Here is a 22,907-nt window from a genome sequence, read left to right on the forward strand (position 1 = left end):
AATATATGACAAGAAATGTTCATTTGAAACTTTGTTTCATGTCATTTTTAACAATTCAATTATATACGAAAATGGTTGCGTTTCGATTTAATTTGAGCTTCTTACCACTCCCTGACACGTGTTTCTGGGTCTTCCCGTCATCAGAGAGAGCTTGTAAGAAAACTCAAACTAAACCAAAACGCACCGACTACTCTAGCAATTATAGAAAAAATAATTACCAGAGTATGCTACTAGAGACATCTAGTGAGTGATGAAAGATGAAGTTAAATGTGCTATCGACACATTTAACTTCATAATTCAATTATAAAACCATTCAGTCCAAAAACTTCTAAAATATTAATTTCCATTATTATTATAAGTTACAATTTGCGCGTCTTGTTTTTGAACAATAATACTTATATAATTTTTTGAATAACTGAAATAAGTAAGTTCTGTACAAACGTTGCAAAAGCCAATAAGAGTTTCAAAAGGTGCAACACTCCCTTGTGTAAGAATCTAGCTAGTGCTAGGTGTTATATCTAAAAACATAAACTCAAATTAATTGTTGTTTACAACTTAATATGAGACTTTTAACATTAATAGTTAGCTGTGTGACTAATGGTCCAAGACAAAATAAAAAAAAAACAGAAAGGGACACTCCGGGAGTGACCGAGGAGGGGAAGCATAGCTTTCTTATCGTCTACGCACCTAACGATGGCTTTAATTTAATTGATTTTATTTTATTCGATTCAATTCGTTTCGATTCTATTCCATTCGATTCGATACGATTCGATTCAATCATATTTAATTCCATTCGATTCAAATTACGTTGGAAATATTTAAGTATATGGGACAGGAAGGAACTGAAATATTACTACAATGATTTAACAAAATGCGAAGAAATGAACAATTTCCAAAAGGTCGGCAAATAGTACCATTGTTTAAAAGAGGAGACAAGAATGATTCTAGTAATTATAGAGGACTGACCACCATGAATATGTTTGGAAAAGTCATAGATACCAGAATAAGAATATTTTTGTGAGATACCCTTTATGAATCAAAAAGCGGATTTAGAAGTGGAAGAAGCATCCAAGACCGCCATATTTACGGATATACAATTCACAAAAACATTACAAGAGAAAATGAATATGTATCTAAGCTTCTTAAAAATGATCCCCAGACAAATACTATAGAAAAAATAGAAGATAGAGGAATAAATAATAAGAAATTAGTCCAAATTATTAAAGAAATATATAGTAAAATACCAAAGGAGAAATGCGAATATTTCTTGGTTGACCAAACCAAACTTCAGATTTTTGCTTGAATCTGTGCCTTTTATAAATTGCAAGGCAAAACAGATGATGAAAAACATGTAAAAAGAGACATGGGTGATATTTGCACCACAAAGAATTGCATTCACAACATATCTCCTCATATAAGCAAAAATCTTTGGTGAACTGGTTTCTTGTACTCATAAAGAGTAAACCGAAATAAAATAAAAGACAGTTAAAATTTGATTTCACGTACAGTGCCTCTGTATATTCGCATATATGTAATTCATCTTACCAGGATTCTTCAGAGTGACTGGTACAGAAGCTCTAAAAGTGAAACTAAGTCTTTTCCGTCAAAAGAAGCAAGAATAAAATGGCTTCAATATGGACCCTCTAGCGACATCTGAGAATAAAACAGCAAAGTAGAAATGCGAAGATTTCTTGATTGACGAAACAAAACTTCAGATTTTTGCTTTAATCTGTACCTTCTATAAATTACAAGGCAAAAAGATGTAATATGAAATATAGTAATAATATAAATGTAGTTATCAGAAACAGTATGGTGTCAGGAAAATTTAGATCAGAGAGAGGGATAAGACAAAGTAGAAGTTTAAGCCCAACTCTGTTCATAATATACATAGACAGTGTCATAAAGCATGTACCAATAAAACACAAAATTTGATACAGGAACCTACAAAAATTTATATATCCAAAGAAACATTTGCCAATGAGTAATGTTAATTTTCTTTCTATTTCTATCTTGAGCTTCTTGCATCCAATTTGTGGTGATGCGCTTTATATTATCCGTGCATCTACTGAAAACAAGTACAAATATTTAATTAAGTAGGGGCTAGCATTGAAGAAAGGGAGACACGAAACAGAAATTAACAGAACAGAGAAGACATTAAAGTTATACTATACACAATGAGCAACAACTTAAGGAAGAAATAACCAGAGATATGAAAATTGCGTTTAAAACAATATATAGACTGATATTAACATTTAGTTGTGAATCTGGTGCGCAACGAGAGACAAAAAAATAATGTAAGAAATATATACGGAGAGTGGCCAAAATGACCTAAAAATGGAACCATTACTAGGAGTCATTGAACAGCGACAATTAGGTTGGTGGAAATCTTACTTATCATTGTATACTATAATTTCTCCTTTATATAAGAGAAAACGAAGCGAAAATTTTTAATTTTATTTACTAACAATAGATTTAATTTGTTCCAGGTATGTCCTATTAGACAATTATCTGACGGTCAACGATGCAGAGTAGTATTCGCTTGGCTAGCATGGCAAGTACCTCATATGCTTCTACTTGATGAACCTACGAATCACTTGGATATGGAAACGATCGATGCTCTTGCAGATGCTATTAATGAATTTGATGGAGGAATGGTGCTAGTTAGTCACGATTTTAGATTAATCAGTCAGGTAGGTTCAGTTTCAATTTATTTGAAATTGTTTAAAGGATGTTTATTTTATTTCTGAATTCTCATTTTTTAAATACCATTAATTAAAGCCATTAATTATAAAAAATCACAAAATTACAGTCGGGGATACTAACAACTGCACTACCCAGTACGACATTGGAGTCGTGTTAAACACGAAATTGTTACAACACACGAAATTTAAATAATCGTTAAGGTTTCTGAAACTTTTCAATTTTCTGTGAAATTTTCTTTCTTTCCTTAAGGTTGATCTGCACCCCCCAAAAGACAAACCCCAAATTCAAAAAATTTGAAAAAATTTGAGAAGGTATATGTGATGACTAGAAGTATTTTGACAACTTTTAACCAAACTTCATGTTTTCGTTTTTGAAAAAACTCAAAAAAAACTACTTTTTTCCAAGTATAAAGCGGGAAAACCAAACATAGGATTTTCTTAATTTTTTTACAGCATCAAGATATGATTATAAGAAATACTTATGAATTTTTTGAAAATTTTTGAATTTACAGTTTTGTTCCAATAGGAAAAAATAATATGTTTCGGCTTATAATAAAGTTACCGGTAAGAAACCGAAAAATTTTTTAATAACGACATATATAAAACTGTAAAAGTGAACAAAAAGTTAAATATTTTTTCCTAAACATATGAAAAATCTCGTTAAACAAGAATTATGTCTTGAACTGCCGCCTTCAAATTGTAATGTAGGGAGATGGCTCCATCTGAAGCAATGCTAGTATTTATCATCGATAGATAGCATTACGTTCGGCTTCGAAACGCTTCAAGCGAAACGTCACACTAACAGGGTTGCCATATTAATTACTTTGTACAACACTTTGCCAGATAACAACAAAATTTAATAGGAATGTTATCGGTTTGAACTTTGAACCGGTCATGCTGAAACTAACAGAGTTACAGAATAGTAGATACTGCAACTTTTATTTTGAAAGTAGGATATCATAAAATTTACACTCTATAAGTAATATATCTATAAAAAACCTATTTAGTTTTAAAAACCTATTTAGGCGTTTTTAGTTAATTATTTTAGTATTTATAAAAATAGTGTTTCTTGCATAACCAGTGGCGTACACAGAATTTGTCTGAGGGGGGGGGGTTTGAAATTTTTTTATGCTACCTCCATTTTGAGTCCCTAAAATTTGGGTTTTAGTTTAATTTAAAGTACTAAAGATAGCAGTGCCAAAGATTCAGGTATCTATTATCCTGCCTGCCAACTAAAACCACCCTCTCTTACTTGTGTGCATTTGACTGTCGCACGTACCATACTCCGAAAGTGGGGTGAAGACATTTTTGGAACACTCCCTTCTCTTATCTAAATCTTATCTATTGTTCTGAAACTATTTTCTTGTGGCTTTTAGAGTAATTACTATTTTAATGGGAATAAGCCAACTTGTAAATACAATACATTTTGGAGACGGCTATCGCCGTATTCCCGTTTTTCTCCGCCAATCCTGCCGGTTTAAGGCATGCTCCTCCTCCAAACCTTTCGATTCCATCGCTCTTCTAATTCCTTCATTCCATGAGCGTCAAATTCTACCTCTTTTTCTTCTTCCAGGGGGCATCCATTTGTGAAGTTTTTGGGGCCAACGTTCGTCAGGCATTCTCAATAGGTGTCCAAACCATTTTGAACCTCTTTTTTTCTATTCTGTCAATGACCGTTTCTGTAGCGTTGGTCTTCCTTTCCTGGCTTGATGTTCTAGCACTTCTTCTCAAATAATCCATTTCAACTGCTAACAATCTTCTCTTCAGGTCTGCATTGACAATTGTCCATACTTCAGAGCCATAACAAAGAACTGATTCAACCATGGTTTGCCCTATTCTTTTTTTGTTCCTTTTGGAAATGTTGCGATCCCATCATAAGGAGTTCAGACATCCTACAATTTTACGTCTCTGAGTAATTCGGTGTTTAATTTCGGTTTTTCCCAAGCCGTTCTTAGCAATGAGTGCACTTAAATATTTAAATTTTTCCACTTGTTTGATTTCCACTTCCTCGTCGATCAACACTCCAAACCTTGCATCTGAATTGATAACTAAATATTCTGTTTTCTTCATGCTGACTTGTAACCCACATTTTACATATTCTCTGTATAGACGCTTTATCATAAATTCTAGATCATAAAAATCTTGAGCTAGGACGACTTGGTCTTCCGCAAAGTTTAGGGAGCTTCTTCTTTCTTTTTAATGACTGCTCGGATGTAATTGTGAACATTATTCCATCCCTCCGTACTTCCAGTCATCTTCACGATCATCTCTCTTACAGTCACAGGGTTCATACCTATTTCTTTCTCTATTTCTCTCCACTGTACATCTATTACACTCCAGCATTGTGTGAGTAACAATGTCGGAATATTCGCAGTATAGGCATTTATCTGTATCTGTCTTTCTGAACCTATGAAGATACGCCCTAAAACAGACAATCTAACCAGTCCCCTTAGGCTCGGGATCAGCATCTTGGTCCACTGGGCAACATCTTCCTTGTTGTTCTCCTCTTCTTGCCATCTTTCCATTGATCTTTTCCTTTCTTCTTTTTTTTATAGCTGTTGTCAAATGCTCTCTTCTCTCATAGAGATGTCTCTTTTCTACTGCTAGCACATGCAGAGAAACACAACCCGTGATAGTCCACAATGTCTACCACCTGTCTACTTTTGTTATAAGCCTAATATTAGATATGTATATCTAATATCATATTGTGTATCTATACAATAATTATTGTGTTCTGCATATTTAACGTGATAATTTAATTATTCAATTAGCGTTGTTGGATTTTTTGTATTGTGTGTGAAAGTCAAGTTACATTTTCCTACTATTCTTTATATATTTTTTTACTGGTAAGATAGAAATCTTTATTAACATCAAAAATGGGTGCCATATTAGAATTATTTGAACTGGATTGCTGGTGTAATAATTATAGAAGGTATTTCAAACGAACTTGTTCATATTCGTATTCATATTCAATGTCTAAATATTGCACAAGAAGAAGTTATAAGAATAACTAGGACAAAATCGAAGTCACTAAGAATCGTCTGTAATAGTTGCTATACATTCTAAGATCAGTTTAATAAATTATCTGATTTAATTTCTAAGTTATCAGATAGATTCGCATCGATTAAGGATTGTCTCAAGGCCTTGGAACAACTTTCTCAAAGTAACTCAATTGAGTAACTCGAGGATTGTAACAAGAAGCAAATATTCGTTATCAGTTTTCACGTTTTTCCGTTTTTCGTATTGGCAGGTTAACAATAGTAATAAGCCTAGGCCATTAACGGTTAAATTTGCAGATAATAATAGTCCATTATTTATGTTGCACAATTAGATGAGGTGGTTAAGAACCAAATTTTCTAAAGTTCAATTTTAAAGGATGACATAACTAAATATCAACTAAACTATTTGAATCAATGGCGAGAGGAACTGGAAAAATATAAAGTACTTAACAAAGAACTAACAATAAAGTATATTAATAAAGTTTCAACTATTATTAGTACTAACCAACAAAATGCCGCAAAAAAACGAATAAAGACAACAACCAATATTTTTTAGACCAATATTGCTTCTTTACATGCTAAGTTTTTTGACTTTTTGTCATTTAAATCTTCTCATGCCGATATTCATATTTCCGATATACATAATATGTTTGGGATGTAGTTCCTCTGAAGTCGCTACGGGAAGTTAATGATTTTGGTGTTACGGTCAACCAAACATTAAGTTGGTCTACTCAAACAGCAAAAATAGTTAGTAAAGCGAACTCTGATTTATACTTTATATCAAAAGCTTTTCATAGAATGTCTCCGGACTTGTTTTTATAGTAGAAGCTACTAGTTTAAATAGTTTCAAAAACAAGTTTGATGAAAACGAACAGAATATTGTACCTAGCCTTATATTGTTTGTATTTTTTTTCTTCTATTTATATCTTTCCTAACCCAGGGAATAACTTATTTAATTCCCAAAGATCAAAATAACACTCAAGATCCAACCAAGTACCGCCCAATTACTTGTCTTCCAACTCTGTATAAATTGGTCACATCCTGTGTAGCCCGGCCTATCAACCTTATCATCTATTGTATATGGATGATTTAAAACTATTAGCTTCCACTCGAAGCCACCTGGATCAGATGCTAAGAACAGTAGAAAATTTCTCTAATGATATTAGTATGCACTTCGGTCTTGACAAGTGCCGTATAATCAAAGAAAAGGTTCAGCCCGGCTGATTCGATATGCAAAACGGCCAGAACATCGAGGCCATCGGTGAAAATGATATGTATAAATACCTAGGAATAAGGCAAGCGCGGAAGATTGACCATAAGCAAATAAAAACTGAGATAACTACTGAGTTTATACGAAGGGTAAAACAGGTGCTTCGTTTACACCTTAACAGTAAAAATTTGTTTAAGGCACTAAACATCTACGCATGTTCCGCGCTTAGCTATTCATTTGGTATTGTTAAGTGGACAAAAACGGATATAAAAAATCCACAAGGAAAATAAATTCCTGTAGCTGGCTGTATACCATGTAACACAAAAAGAGGTTTAATCTTGATATAGAATTTTTGATATAGAAAATCTTCAGCGAAAAGTATGAACACACCTCACCAAGACACAAAAACACCATCCTCGAAGTGCAGTAGAAAGAACGACATTACCGCGGTATTTCGGAGGACGAGGACTTATGGATGTAAGTGAGCAACTCGAAAAACAAATTACTGATTTAAGAACTTATTTTCAGGTGCAAGCTGAGACATCTACTTTACATTGCGCGATTTGTGCAGTAGATCACAACACCGATCTAACTGAGGGAACCAGAAATGCGCATAAACCATCTTATTAAGGACGAAAAAATGCGCACCTGGATGGGTAAACCTCTGCACGGGCGACATCCCATTGAGGTCACTCAAGACCATGTCGACAATATAGCGTCGAACTATTGGCTGACATCAGGAAAGATGTTCCCTGAAACAGAAGATTCACTACTGGCCATTCAGGATCACGTTATACCAACCAAAAATTACCTGAAATATATCGTCAAAGACCCTCAGGTCCAGAATGACAAATGCCGATATGGATGTTAAGCTCAGGAAACCATCCAACATCTTACCGGGGCTGTCAGGCATTTGCTGCAACTGAATATAAGGAACGGCACAACTCACTAAGAAAGATCATTCATCAAGAGATAGCTATCAAACTGGGACTTCTTCAAACAAACCATCTTCCATATTATCAATACGTTCCTGAGAGTATACTTGACAATGACAACTACTAGCTATACTGGGACCGCACTGTGCTCACAGAACAAATAGTGGCACATAATAGACCAGATCTCATACACTAAAGAGACAAACAACATTAATTGATGTGGCGATACCCAACAACAATAATCTTCGTGTTAAACAGAACGAAAAAATCGCCAAGTACAGGGATCTGGAAATTCAAATACGAAGACAGTGGAGAATGGAAAGTACCCAGACAATACCTATTATTCTCTCTACTACTGGAGTCATTCCAAAGAAACTCCTAGAAAACATAAAAAAGCTAGGTCTGAATGAACATCTCTACAAGACTATGCAGAAAGCTGTAGTACTCTCAACGTCCAGATGTGTACGAAAATTTTTGGGAGATACTCCAACATACCAACCCACCTAGGGCTCGATAACACGGAAAGAGTCCCGCCAGAGCTCAATCCTTTTGATACCGTAGGTATCTGGGATGAGTGAATTTTCCCCTTAGATGGAGTGTGAGCCGTATGACTAAATCTGGGATACTAATACTCAAAAGCAAACTTAATTCCAAGCACATAGTAAAAGCAATAAACACATACGCAATACCACTTTTCACATACTCATTTGGCTTTATAAAATGGTCGAATACGGAAACTGAAGAACTAATTATAGACCAAATAGAACCGTGATAACTAAATAGGCATCAACTACCCCAAATCGTACATCCAACGCATGACACTACCACGCACACAAGGTGAGAGAAGAACATCGTGTTTTGGAAATATCATTCACTACTTAAAGATAAAAACCAGCAAAAAACAAAGACAAAAATATATAGAGCAGCAATTAGACCGGTGATAGCATACGTAGCAAAAGTAATATGTCTTACGAAAATGGATATAAAGAAAATAAAAATATAAATAAAAAGTAAAATATAAAGAAAAAGTAAGAATTATTAAAAGCAAAATGAAAAGAATAAACAGCCCAATAAAGCCCGAACAAGGAGAATATAGAAGACTAATGAAGCATGAAATAAGAAATAGAAATATAACCGAAGGGGAAGACATAGTGAAATTTATTAATCCACACAGACTGAGATGGTTCGGACACATACAAAGAAGAAAAAAGGCGCACTAATAAGGAAGATAACAAACCTGAAACCAGTAATAAACAGACCAAAAGAAAGACATGTTCGCATGTTTTAAATAACATTTTTGACGATTGACCATTTTTCATATAAATCCCACTAAAATATTTAATAATACTAGATAATTTAATTTTTAACTATCAACAAAAATCTAATATATAATTGCATGTATAAATTTAATGGTAATACGATATTCACAGATAGTGCCGCTAAGTACCTCTTTGTCGATAAAAATGTTTACATAATAAATATGTGTCATTTTTCAATGATATTGTGTGGATTATGTTCTTGCAAATGCGTAACTTTAATATATTCCGATTGACACAGCGGAGCAGTAAAATATTATACATAAAGATGTTGTTAAAGATATCTTTGCTTACTTGGTCTACTAGGTATTTGATAAAATTACTGTCTACACAACTTGACAACTCAGCCAATGGATATAATGATAGAAAACTGTAATTTATATTAGGGTTTGAAAATATTACAGAGTCATCATGTAGAAATCTACGATTAAGTTAAAAAAATTACCACAGTAGTATGCCGCAGTAGAGCCATCTCTAGGATCAGAAACAAATTAATCGAGGGTGAAGATCAACCTTAAGAACCGTAATCGGTAGAAAGGTTTGCACTGCCCGTCGCATGCGACGGGGGATCCAATCAATTGTCATAACAGCACAGTAGTATTAAACTGTGTCTACAGTCAGTCATTCAATTTTTAAAATAATAAACTTTTTGCATATAATCCAAGTAAATATAAAGTATGATCTAGTGCACTTGTGACCTGACATCATGTTTTTTTTTACTATACCCTATATACAGGGTGAGTCATAACTATTGGGACATAGACTAAGGACAGGTTATTTGGACCAAAATATGGCTATTGGGCCAAATATGCCTTAATAAAATGTTGCTGAGAAAAAAGATACAGGGTGTTAAAGTTAATTTTTGTTTTTCGTTTTTGGCTAATAGTTTCCCTGTATATTTATAAATTGCTATCAAAATTGGCACAGAGGCATAATCTTAGACAAGAAATAGTATTTTATTTACAATTCCACTATCAAATACCAAACTAATAAACAAAGTTGCAACTAACGTAAGGTTTCCGTTTTGAGGATAAATCAAAACTAAACACACTTTAACTTAAAAGAACTCACAAAAACTCAAACTAAATGTTCTACATGGTCTCCTCCGATTTCTATGCCTTTTCTAATTCTTTTTATAAAAGATTTTCGGACGTTAAAAAAAATATTATTCTGTCCCCTGTGTATTAATTTCATTGGCATAAACTAAGGACTTCATATGTCCCCAAAAATAAAAATCTAGCGGGTTGTACTCAGGACTTCTTGGTGGCCATTGAAAATCACTGCCTCTGCCAATCCATCGTTGAGGAAATACGTCATTAAGTTGATTTCTAACAGCTAATGAAAAATGAGGTGGCGCTCCATCCTGCATAAACCACATTTTTCTTCTTACATCCAGTGACAGATCATCTAAAATATCACTAAGAGTATTTTTCAAAAAGAATAAATAAGAATCTCCATTTAAATTCGGAGGAAGAACATAAGGCCCTAGTAGTTGGTCGCCTATAATGCCACACCAAATATTCAATTTAAACTCATGCTGAAAATGTCTAGCTTTAATAGCATGCGGGTTTTTTTCTTCCCAATAATGACTATTTCGCCAATTAAAAACCCCTCGTCTGGTAAAAGTTGTTTCGTCGGTGAACATAATATTCTTAATAAAGTGTCTGTCATTGCGATGTTTATTCAGAATACGTTGGCAAAACTGTAACCGTCGTGGAAGATCTGTTGGAAGTAAATTTTGAACAGGAGTGAAGTGATAAGGATGGAGGTTCTGTTTTTTTTTTAGAATTCTAACAATAGACGACTGACTATCCTGTTGCTGCTGATAGATGTCGTGAACTTATTTCAGGATTTTCATCTACTCGAACCAAAAGTTCATCTTTTTGATTAGGTGTGATTTGTTTCGGTCGACCACCCCGATTTTTAGTGTGAAATGACCCAGTTTCACCTAAACTACGATATAATCTTGCAAAAGTTTTGTGATTTGGTTGCCTTCTGTTTGCGTATAACATTCCATACCTTCTGGCTGCCGAGCGACCGCAAAAATTTTCTTGTGCGTAAACGCAAATCGTATCTCGCATTTCTTCATTAGTAAAATGGTTGTGACGAGGCATTTCAATCAAAAAAAGTAATGATTACTTTTAAAAAATGCAACATTACACTACACTGTCACATCAAAAATAATTTACTCTGAACAAATGACATTTACCAACAACAATTATCTGACAGTCCAAAGCATACTTTTCATAAATGAAATAATATTTGAAATCCTTTTTTAAGACTCGAAGCAGTTCGACTGCGTTTTTATCGAAAACGGTTGAAATTATCATGTTTAAACAAGAGTACCAATTTTACGTAAAAATGATGTTTACGTCATATTTTTTTTTTTTTTTTTAATAAAAATTAATAAAAAGTTTCATCAGAAAAAGTTTAGACTCAATTTGATCATTAGGAATGATCCACGTGGCGCCCTCTATGACAAAACGTAAAATTGTAAATACTATTTCTTGTCTAAGATTATGCCTCTGTGTCAATTTTGATAGCAATTTATAAATATACAGGGAAACTATTAGCAAAAAACGAAAAACAAAAATTAACTTTACCACCCTGTATCTTTTTTCTCAGCAACATTTTATTAAGGCATATTTGGCCCAATAGCCATATTTTGGTCCAAATAATCTGTCCTTAGTCTATGTCCCAATAGTTATGACTCACCCTGTATATATATATATATATATATATATATATATATATATATATATATATATATATATATATATATGAAAATTACTGAGTTCTCGGGAAGAACCGCGTTGAGAATTTAAAACTCGACGTTTCGGCACCCATTTTGGAGCCATTATCAAGAGGGATACGGTTCGGTTCGAGTTCGGGGTCTCAATCTGCCTACTCCCCTCACTCGAGACGTACCAGTATCGTGTTCTATATTGCAAGAACTGTCTCTCGGCACTGAGGTCTCAATCTGCCTACTCCCCAGTGTCGAGTGACAGCCGGTCTTACCCTGTGTGGCTGCTTTTATACTCGCTGTATGCGCGGGAACGGTATGCGCTGACGTGGTCTGAACTGACGTGGCCTGAGCGGTGTGGGCGGGAGGTCGCTGAAGAAGGGGTCGCCATGTTGCCGGCAATCGTTTCGCGTCATCGCGCGTGTTCAAGCTGTGAGGCCGTTTTTCGATTTCGATAGCTTCACGAATGATTCTCGCTTTTAATGAGCGGATGGGAGCGATGGTTTTTGCTTTTTCGAAATCTATTTTGTGGCCTGTCTGAATATGATGTTGGGCTAGGGCTGAAGTGGTATCGGAATGTTTGACTGATAGAGAATGTTCGTAAATACGGTTATGGATTCGTCGGTTTGTCTGTCCTACGTATGTACGTGGGCAACTGGAACAAGCTATCTCGTAGACACCATGGTCTTCATTGGGGATTTGGTCTTTTACGGATCTAACGAGATTGGACAATTTGGAGTGAGTGGTGAAGATGGTTTTGATATTAAGAGGAATAAGAGTTCTACTGATCTTGTCAGTGACACCTTTAATAAAAGGTAGAAAGATTTTTGGGTTGATCCGGCGGCAAGGTTTCTTTTTTGGATGGAATGGGGTTTAGAAGTTTTTGAATGCTTCTATTGATTTGGGTTTTGTGGTAGCCGTTTTGTAGGAGTGTTTGTCTTATTGAATTGATTTCGGATGACCTGTGATTGTTGTCGCTAAGTCTTATGGAACGGGAAATAAGAGTGTTGATGACTGAATTAAGTTGGGCGGGGTGATGATGTGACTGGGCATTGAGATAGCGGTTTGTGTGAGTGGGTTTCCGGTACACGGAATAGGAAAAACTGTGAGGTGGATTTTTCTGAATAAGAACATCAAGGAATGGCAAAGACGCTTCAGACTCAACTTCCATCGTGAATTGAATGCTGGGATGTATTCCATTCAGGTGGGAGAGGAAGAGATCTAATGTGTCTTTACCATGGGGCCAAATGACAAAGGTGTCATCAACGTACCGTAACCAGCAGGTGGGTTTGAGATTTGACGAGGACAAGGCTACTGTTTCGAAATGTTCCATGTATATATCTGCTATTACGGGAGAGAGGGGCGATCCCATTGGGGCACCTTTGATTTGACGATAGAAACGATTTTGGAACGTGAAATATGTATTAGACATGCAGTGTTTTATAAGAGATAATGTGTCTTGGGGAATTTGATGTTTAGAGTCCAAGATGGAAATGGTTTCATCGATGGGAATGTTGGTGAATAAAGAGACAATGTCAAAACTGACTAGTATGTCTGAGGGCGAAATAGAAAAGTTTTTCAGAAGATCAATGAAATGAAAAGAGTTTTTGACAAAGGACGAGGCGTTTTCGGCTAATGGTTGTAAGGATGAAGCGAGATGTTTTGCCAATTTCTGAGTGGGACAGTTGTATGCACTGACGATGGGTCTTAGGGGAACATTGGGCTTATGGATTTTTGGAAGGCCGTATATCTTTGGAATTCGGGATGATTTTTCTCTGGGTATAAGAGATTTTTTGAGGTCTGGAGATAGAGTAGACTTATTTATAATGGATTTGGTCGTTTTTTCTAGATATGTGGTTGGATCATTTGGGACATGTTTGTATTCTGTGGAATTCAGAAGTTCGGACATTTTATCGAAATAGTTAGAAGAGTTGAGAATGACGGTGGCATTACCTTTGTCGACCGGAAGGATGACGATGTCAGGGTTGTTGTAAAGTTCTTTGAGGGCACGTCTTTCTGAAAGACTGATATTTGAAGGTGGCGGTTTGGAAGTACGGAGAATTCTGGCGACATCTTGTCTGGCAACTTCGGCTTGGTCGGAAGGAAGATGGGAAATAGCTTCTTCAGTTTGACAAATAATTTTCTCAGTTGGAATGGAAAGAGGAGTGACAGAGAAATTGAAGCCTTTTGACAGAGCTTTGGTAGCTGAATCGGATATGTGAATATCTGAGAAATTATGGACAACAGTAGAAGGTTGTTGATTTGAAACGGGCGGTGGATTTTGCTGAGAGATAAGTTGGTCCAGTTTGCGTTTCTGGGTTTGGGTTTTGTTGTCAGAAATGTGTTGGGCTTTTTGGTGAGAAAGACGATCGAAAGTGTCCCATAATAATGGATGGATATTGAAAGAGTGGATGTCATTGTAGGTTTTAAGAAGTTGGGAATTTGTTGTATCTAAGTTGCGTCGGGTGGAATGAATTGAATTTCTAAGAAGCGAAAAACCAGTGGCTCTGAGAATTTTGGAAATTGATGAAGATTTGGTGTGATGTTTAACTTGTAAAGATTTTGGAATGACTTGATGGTCACGACATGATTTAAGAAAAGCAAGATCACAGAGAAGACGGTATTTGCGTGTTAGAAGATTAGAAAAAGATTTGGTAAGAATGAAAAATTCCTCCCCGTAGAGGCGAATAAAATGTTCGGATAAGTTTCCGCGGTCAGATGAATGAAAATTACTGAGTTCTCGGGAAGAACCGCGTTGAGAATTTAAAACTCGACGTTTCGGCACCCATTTTGGAGCCATTATCAAGAGGGATACGGTTCGGTTCGAGTTCGGGGTCTCAATCTGCCTACTCCCCTCACTCGAGACGTACCAGTATCGTGTTCTATATTGCAAGAACTGTCTCTCGGCACTGAGGTCTCAATCTGCCTACTCCCCAGTGTCGAGTGACAGCCGGTCTTACCCTGTGTGGCTGCTTTTATACTCGCTGTATGCGCGGGAACGGTATGCGCTGACGTGGTCTGAACTGACGTGGCCTGAGCGGTGTGGGCGGGAGGTCGCTGAAGAAGGGGTCGCCATGTTGCCGGCAATCGTTTCGCGTCATCGCGCGTGTTCAAGCTGTGAGGCCGTTTTTCGATTTCGAAAGCTTCACGAATGATTCTCGCTTTTAATGAGCGGATGGGAGCGATGGTTTTTGCTTTTTCGAAATCTATTTTGTGGCCTGTCTGAATATGATGTTGGGCTAGGGCTGAAGTGGTATCGGAATGTTTGACTGATAGAGAATGTTCGTAAATACGGTTATGGATTCGTCGGTTTGTCTGTCCTACGTATGTACGTGGGCAACTGGAACAAGCTATCTCGTAGACACCATGGTAATGATAATGTTCTTGATAATGGTTCTTGATAATGGCTCCAAAATGGGTGCCGAAACGTCGAGTTTTAAATTCTCAACGCGGTTCTTCCCGAGAACTCAGTAATTTTCATTCATCTGACCGCGGAAACTTATCCGAACATTTTATTCGCCTCTACGGGGAGGAATTTTTCATTCTTACCAAATCTTTTTCTAATCTTCTAACACGCAAATACCGTCTTCTCTGTGATCTTGCTTTTCTTAAATCATGTCGTGACCATCAAGTCATTCCAAAATCTTTACAAGTTAAACATCACACCAAATCTTCATCAATTTCCAAAATTCTCAGAGCCACTGGTTTTTCGCTTCTTAGAAATTCAATTCATTCCACCCGACGCAACTTAGATACAACAAATTCCCAACTTCTTAAAACCTACAATGACATCCACTCTTTCAATATCCATCCATTATTATGGGACACTTTCGATCGTCTTTCTCACCAAAAAGCCCAACACATTTCTGACAACAAAACCCAAACCCAGAAACGCAAACTGGACCAACTTATCTCTCAGCAAAATCCACCGCCCGTTTCAAATCAACAACCTTCTACTGTTGTCCATAATTTCTCAGATATTCACATATCCGATTCAGCTACCAAAGCTCTGTCAAAAGGCTTCAATTTCTCTGTCACTCCTCTTTCCATTCCAACTGAGAAAATTATTTGTCAAACTGAAGAAGCTATTTCCCATCTTCCTTCCGACCAAGCCGAAGTTGCCAGACAAGATGTCGCCAGAATTCTCCGTACTTCCAAACCGCCACCTTCAAATATCAGTCTTTCAGAAAGACGTGCCCTCAAAGAACTTTACAACAACCCTGACATCGTCATCCTTCCGGTCGACAAAGGTAATGCCACCGTCATTCTCAACTCTTCTAACTATTTCGATAAAATGTCCGAACTTCTGAATTCCACAGAATACAAACATGTCCCAAATGATCCAACCACATATCTAGAAAAAACGACCAAATCCATTATAAATAAGTCTACTCTATCTCCAGACCTCAAAAAATCTCTTATACCCAGAGAAAAATCATCCCGAATTCCAAAGATATACGGCCTTCCAAAAATCCATAAGCCCAATGTTCCCCTAAGACCCATCGTCAGTGCATACAACTGTCCCACTCAGAAATTGGCAAAACATCTCGCTTCATCCTTACAACCATTAGCCGAAAACGCCTCGTCCTTTGTCAAAAACTCTTTTCATTTCATTGATCTTCTGAAAAACTTTTCTATTTCGCCCTCAGACATACTAGTCAGTTTTGACATTGTCTCTTTATTCACCAACATTCCCATCGATGAAACCATTTCCATCTTGGACTCTAAACATCAAATTCCCCAAGACACATTATCTCTTATAAAACACTGCATGTCTAATACATATTTCACGTTCCAAAATCGTTTCTATCGTCAAATCAAAGGTGCCCCAATGGGATCGCCCCTCTCTCCCGTAATAGCAGATATATACATGGAACATTTCGAAACAGTAGCCTTGTCCTCGTCAAATCTCAAACCCACCTGCTGGTTACGGTACGTTGATGACACCTTTGTCATTTGGCCCCATGGTAAAGACACATTAGATCTCTTCCTCTCCCACCTGAATGGAATACATCCCAGCATTCAATTCACGATGGAAGTTGAGTCTGAAGCGTCTTTGCCATTCCTTGATGTTCTTATTCAGAAAAATCCACCTCACAGTTTTTCCTATTCCGTGTACCGGAAACCCACTCACACAAACCGCTATCTCAATGCCCAGTCACATCATCACCCCGCCCAACTTAATTCAGTCATCAACACTCTTATTTCCCGTTCCATAAGACTTAGCGACAACAATCACAGGTCATCCGAAATCAATTCAATAAGACAAACACTCCTACAAAACGGCTACCACAAAACCCAAATCAATAGAAGCATTCAAAAACTTCTAAACCCCATTCCATCCAAAAAAGAAACCTTGCCGCCGGATCAACCCAAAATCTTTCTACCTTTTATTAAAGGTGTCACTGACAAGATCAGTAGAACTCTTATTCCTCTTAATATCAAAACCATCTTCACCACTCACTCCAAATTGTCCAATCTCGTTAGATCCGTAAAAGACCAAATCCCCAATGAAGACCATGGTGTCTACGAGATAGCTTGTTCCAGTTGCCCACGTACATACGTAGGACAGACAAACCGACGAATCCATAACCGTATTTACGAACATTCTCTATCAGTCAAACATTCCGATACCACTTCAGCCCTAGCCCAACATCATATTCAGACAGGCCACAAAATAGATTTCGAAAAAGCAAAAACCATCGCTCCCATCCGCTCATTAAAAGCGAGAATCATTCGTGAAGCTATCGAAATCGAAAAACGGCCTCACAGCTTGAACACGCGCGATGACGCGAAACGATTGCCGGCAACATGGCGACCCCTTCTTCAGCGACCTCCCGCCCACACCGCTCAGGCCACGTCAGTTCAGACCACGTCAGCGCATACCGTTCCCGCGCATACAGCGAGTATAAAAGCAGCCACACAGGGTAAGACCGGCTGTCACTCGACACTGGGGAGTAGGCAGATTGAGACCTCAGTGCCGAGAGACAGTTCTTGCAATATAGAACACGATACTGGTACGTCTCGAGTGAGGGGAGTAGGCAGATTGAGACCCCGAACTCGAACCGAACCGTATCCCTCTTGATAATGGCTCCAAAATGGGTGCCGAAACGTCGAGTTTTAAATTCTCAACGCGGTTCTTCCCGAGAACTCAGTAATTTTCATTCATCTGACCGCGGAAACTTATCCGAACATATATATATATATATATATATATATATATATATATATATATATATATATATATATATATATATATATATATATATATATATATATATATATATTGATGGCACGGTATATACATTATATTATGTACTATACGTTTCACGTCGTTTGATTTGATGTGGCATATGCTAGTATTAGGCTAGTTGTTTATTTTGTAATCAGTCATAGGACCTTTTCAGGTCAATAAAGCAAATTTATCTTATGCTTTATATATAAAGCAAATATGTCTATTATCTTCCATAGTGTCATGTGCTATGTCGTATGTTGCTATACATTCAATAATAAAGAAGACGATGTGTAGTGCCCTTTTGGTAATCTTTTTGTTTGTTTTTTCTATCTAAATATATTCGTTATATCCCTTTCATTTGCTATGTCGCATATTAGGATTCTTTGAGTTCTTTATTTTGTACTCAGCCGGAGTCCTTCTTTAAGTCAAATCAAAATCTGTCTTTTAGATAAACAATTTTTATACATAGTGTCCTATGTCATCTTGTATGTAACTATGCGTTCAATAATAAAGGAGACACTGTGTAGTGCCCTTTTGGTAGTCTCTTTGTTTGTTTCTATCTTAATATATTCGTGATATCCTTCCCTTTCATTTAACGTATGACACGCTCCAATCGGACACACAAAGGAGATATGATGTAATGCTCTCTTAGCAATACCGCAATGTGTGTTTTTTCTGTCTGGTTTTGAATGATATATCATACGTCACGATCCGACGATCTATTCCACCCCCATCACAAAACGCTAAAAAATTATTTAATTCTACATAATTCTGTTTAACTTTATTTAATTTTAATTAATTCTATTTACCTTTATTTAATTGTATTTAATCTTATTTAGATTTTATTTTATTTTGGTAAAGCGTTGACGTTTGTTAAACGTCATTTTATTTTTATAGTAATTGTATGTTTACCTTACCCAATGACATATAATAAATATATATTATACGTCATTGATCTTACTTTACAATTACAGTAACCTATATTTTTAGCAATTTTCGACAAAATTAATTAATTCAGATTTCTTTGTTCAGATGGCGTTAGGATTTTATATCTAAACTAACATAAAGCTTTATTAATTATTAACTATTAAAATTAATTATTAATTAAACGTATCGTTTGAAGAACAAAATATGATTGAAGGTAGTTCATATTTCTTTCCTAGATGGCGCCGTTAGTTTACTGGACAAAAGCCAAAAAGTAGTTTACTTTGTTTGCAACATATGTTGATGAATAAGTGATTTTTAAAAAAAGATGAATTAAATCGGTAAGGTCGTTCTCAAGTTATGGCGTGACATAGAGGCATAGGGATTCATTTTTATATGATAGATTTGCATATAAAATTTAGACAATACGTAAAATTAAACTGCTGAAAGTACCTACACATACTTTATTGTTTTTCAGGTTGCGGAAGAAATTTGGGTATGCGAAAAAGGAACAGTAACGAAGTGGCAAGGCGACATTCTTTCATACAAAGATCACTTGAAAACAAAAATTTTGAAGGATGCGGCAAAACGAAAATAATGATAAACATTTAAAAGCAATACTTCAGATTATTAGGAGCTATTGAAGAAAGTGTAATTCTTTTATCACGTTAGATTCATTTTTGACATAAAATTATTTAAGCATATTGTATGGTATGTCGAAATTAAATGATTGGCCGGCCTTGGTTTTATTTATTTAATAAACATGTTTCATATATAGGTTGTTTCATTAAATTATGTTACAAGTACAAAAATAATTTTCTCGTAAATATTTCTTGCTGCAATGTGTGAGTTTTGAATTTGCGTACGTTAAAAAAATTTTTTTTATTGAAAAAAAAAAGACGTTTGTCTCTCATCAGATTTGCAAATTTTAACTAGGCTAGTTAATTAGATATGTTTTTGTCTTGTTCGTAATTTCAATATTAATATTGTTAAGAACCGGATAGGTCAAACTGTAGAGTGACTAACACGTAGACTAACCCGGTTTCAATACCCGAAAGTTATTTTTAAAATATCTAATAAAAGATTGGAAGTTACTACTGGCCTCATTACCTTCATTGTATATGATAATCCCAAGAAATAGCAGAGTGCCCTATTATACTCCTAGCTGCACTAGCGATATGAAGAGAAACCATTCTTAGGATTGTTGTTCTTATTGTTGTAATATTATGTTGTTGCAGCTACAGATTACACTTCATCCACATATTGTATGTTGTTGGTTATACTTATTCTTTAAATACACTAATTTCTGATCATATCATGTATGCTGACAATTTTTCTAACGGTTACTTCCAGATTTGAACAAATGATACTGATCTATCTACCCAAAAACAATTTTATTCGACATCATTGGCGTTAGCATTTATTATGAATGATCATCAGTCTTCTTCAAAACAGTATTCTTATCCGCCCTATCTCAGGCAACTCTTCTCCATCCTTTAAACCCGATAGATTTTATGCCATCGTGTAAGATACCAGGTTTGGTTCCTCCTCTGCTTCGCTCTCTTCGGTCGAAAACATAGTACCCAAATTAATTTCACAAAGTTGGGCTTTCCAAAATGTCTATTTAAATCAAAGTCATAAACTTTGCAACAAAATCTTTGTCCTTGTCTACTCCATATATACTTAGGAAACGGTTTCTTATCTCTGTAACGTGGACTCTAAGTATATATATATATATATATATATATATATATATATATATATATATATATATATATATATATATATATATATATAAGGTTCTTGAACTCCCAAGTGGAGCATAGAGCTTCAGTGAAAACGCGCCATCGGGTTCTATTTTGCGCTAAGGCTTTCACCTCAATCCAAGACTTTCCTTGGCCTCTTATCTCGTCCATGATGGATCTTCTCTAAGTTTGAACTGGGCGACCTCTTTTTCTTTTCCCTTGGGGATTCCACTCTAGGGCAGTCTTTGCGATACTGGAACTATTTTTTCGGAGTGTGTGACCGATCCAACCCCACTTTCTGGACTTAATTTCATTTTGTACCCTCTTTTGTTCGGTCAGGTGTAGCAGATCTTCGTTTCTGCTGGTGTTAGGCCAGAAGATACGAACAATTCTTCGTAGACATTTGTTAACAAAGACCTGCAGTTTGTCTGTATACTCTGTCTATACTTAGGACTCTAAGTATAGACGACCAATTTAATTTTTCTTGACAATTTTAAGGCCATTTGATTTTTCAGTTCGTAGGTAATACTTATTGACAAGAGCTATTCTTCTTTTAATTTATTCGCTGACGTTATCTTTAATCGGTAACGAAGGTTTAAGAAGATGTTCAGAGCCTCTAATTCTAGATATCTGATTACTTGACTTACATAATAATGTTACACTCAAATTTGTTTTACAGTGCAAGATTAAATAAAAGACACGGCAGTCCATTTCGGTCCTAGTTAATTTTGAAATAGAACGGTCTTTACATGTCCTGCATTGTGACGCTACATTTTTGATCTGTCAGTGTTAGTTAAACAAGTTTGTTCAAATGGATTTTCAATAGGATTATGTATTTTTTACTTATTTATACTATTTTAATTTATGTTTATGTTATACAAGTACCTTACTTGCATTTTTTTTAAACGAAATTTTTCCTATTTTATAATCTGCCAAGTGCCAATTATTGTATATATTGGTCATTTCCTTATAAATCTGTTTCACCTATTTTCCGTTCATAGTTTCGCACAGAGTTGCCGGATTATTAACGTTATTATAAATTCATCTACTCAGAGTTAAAAATTGCCACTACAAGAATTGAAACGTAAAAACAAAACAAAACGGCTGCATGACAAGAGATTCGTAATAACGTCAGAAGCACTTATCATTTTTCAAGTTGAAAAGGCGGGTCTAAATTTATTTGTTTCGCTATACTAATAATTACATTGTTCATTATGTGCTTTATATAAAATTCAACTAAAATCGTCTTTGGAAGCCATACATGGCTGCTTTTTATAACTTCCACTCAAAGCAGCTAATCATCTAAAAATCTAACTAGGAACATTGATGTCCATAATATCTAATACTAAGTCGTTTTTGATGGTTTAACTAAAAACTCCCTTCAATAAATATTTGCATATAGTTATATTATTGGCTTCAAAAGATGGATTATTAAAAAAAATAATTAGAATTAGGCTTTTTTTAATTTACACTAGAAAACTATGCACATTTCTTAGCATTTAACATCATAAGCTAAAATTTACCTACAGTGTTTAACCGTTGTGATTGGTAGGTCCTCTTGAACATCATTGTGATAAAAAGTATTTAAAACAGAGTAATAAACAAATTGAATTTCCAAGGTTGTTTTCTTTTATTTATAAAAACTATTTGAACACTACTGCTGTTGTCGAACGAACATTCACCAAAAGGCTAAAATTAACAAACTTAAAGAGCAAAAAAACATATCATTAGAACGACAGACCAGATTTTTGTAATGCGGCAAATACTAGGTACGGTCTCGGTACCAGAAACAATAGGGGAGATAGACTGGTAAAATTCTGCGTAGAGAATAACCTGTTAGTAGCCAACACCTTCTTCAAACAACATCCTAGAAGGCTATACACTTGGAAATCACCTGCAGACAGAAAAGATAAAATTGTTAGAAATCAAATTGACTTCATTTTGCTTGATAAAAACTTCAAGAAGTACATAAAATCTACTAAAACATTTCCTGGAGCTGACATTCATAGCGATCACAATCCAGTTATAATGGATTTAAGACCAAAAAGGTTACTTAAAGTTAAAAGGGTCAAGAAAAATAGTCAACTCACAACAGAAC

At 35.6% G+C, this 22,907-nt stretch overlaps 1 protein-coding gene across 1 annotated transcript in view; it reads left to right on the top strand.

Annotated features, from left to right (window-relative positions):
* Window positions 1-19,839, top strand: part of LOC140443853 (ATP-binding cassette sub-family F member 2) — a 30,082-nt gene extending 10,243 nt beyond the window's left edge. The window contains exons 8-9 of the mRNA XM_072535332.1: window positions 2,487-2,690; window positions 19,543-19,839. Of these exons, the coding sequence (XP_072391433.1) occupies window positions 2,487-2,690; window positions 19,543-19,662 (324 nt within the window). The 3' untranslated portion in view covers window positions 19,663-19,839. The remainder of the gene's footprint in view (window positions 1-2,486; window positions 2,691-19,542) is intronic.
* The last annotated feature ends 3,068 nt before the right edge of the window (window positions 19,840-22,907 follow it).

Source organism: Diabrotica undecimpunctata, chromosome 6 (assembly GCF_040954645.1).
Source record: "Diabrotica undecimpunctata isolate CICGRU chromosome 6, icDiaUnde3, whole genome shotgun sequence".
Taxonomy (NCBI): domain Eukaryota; kingdom Metazoa; phylum Arthropoda; class Insecta; order Coleoptera; family Chrysomelidae; genus Diabrotica; species Diabrotica undecimpunctata.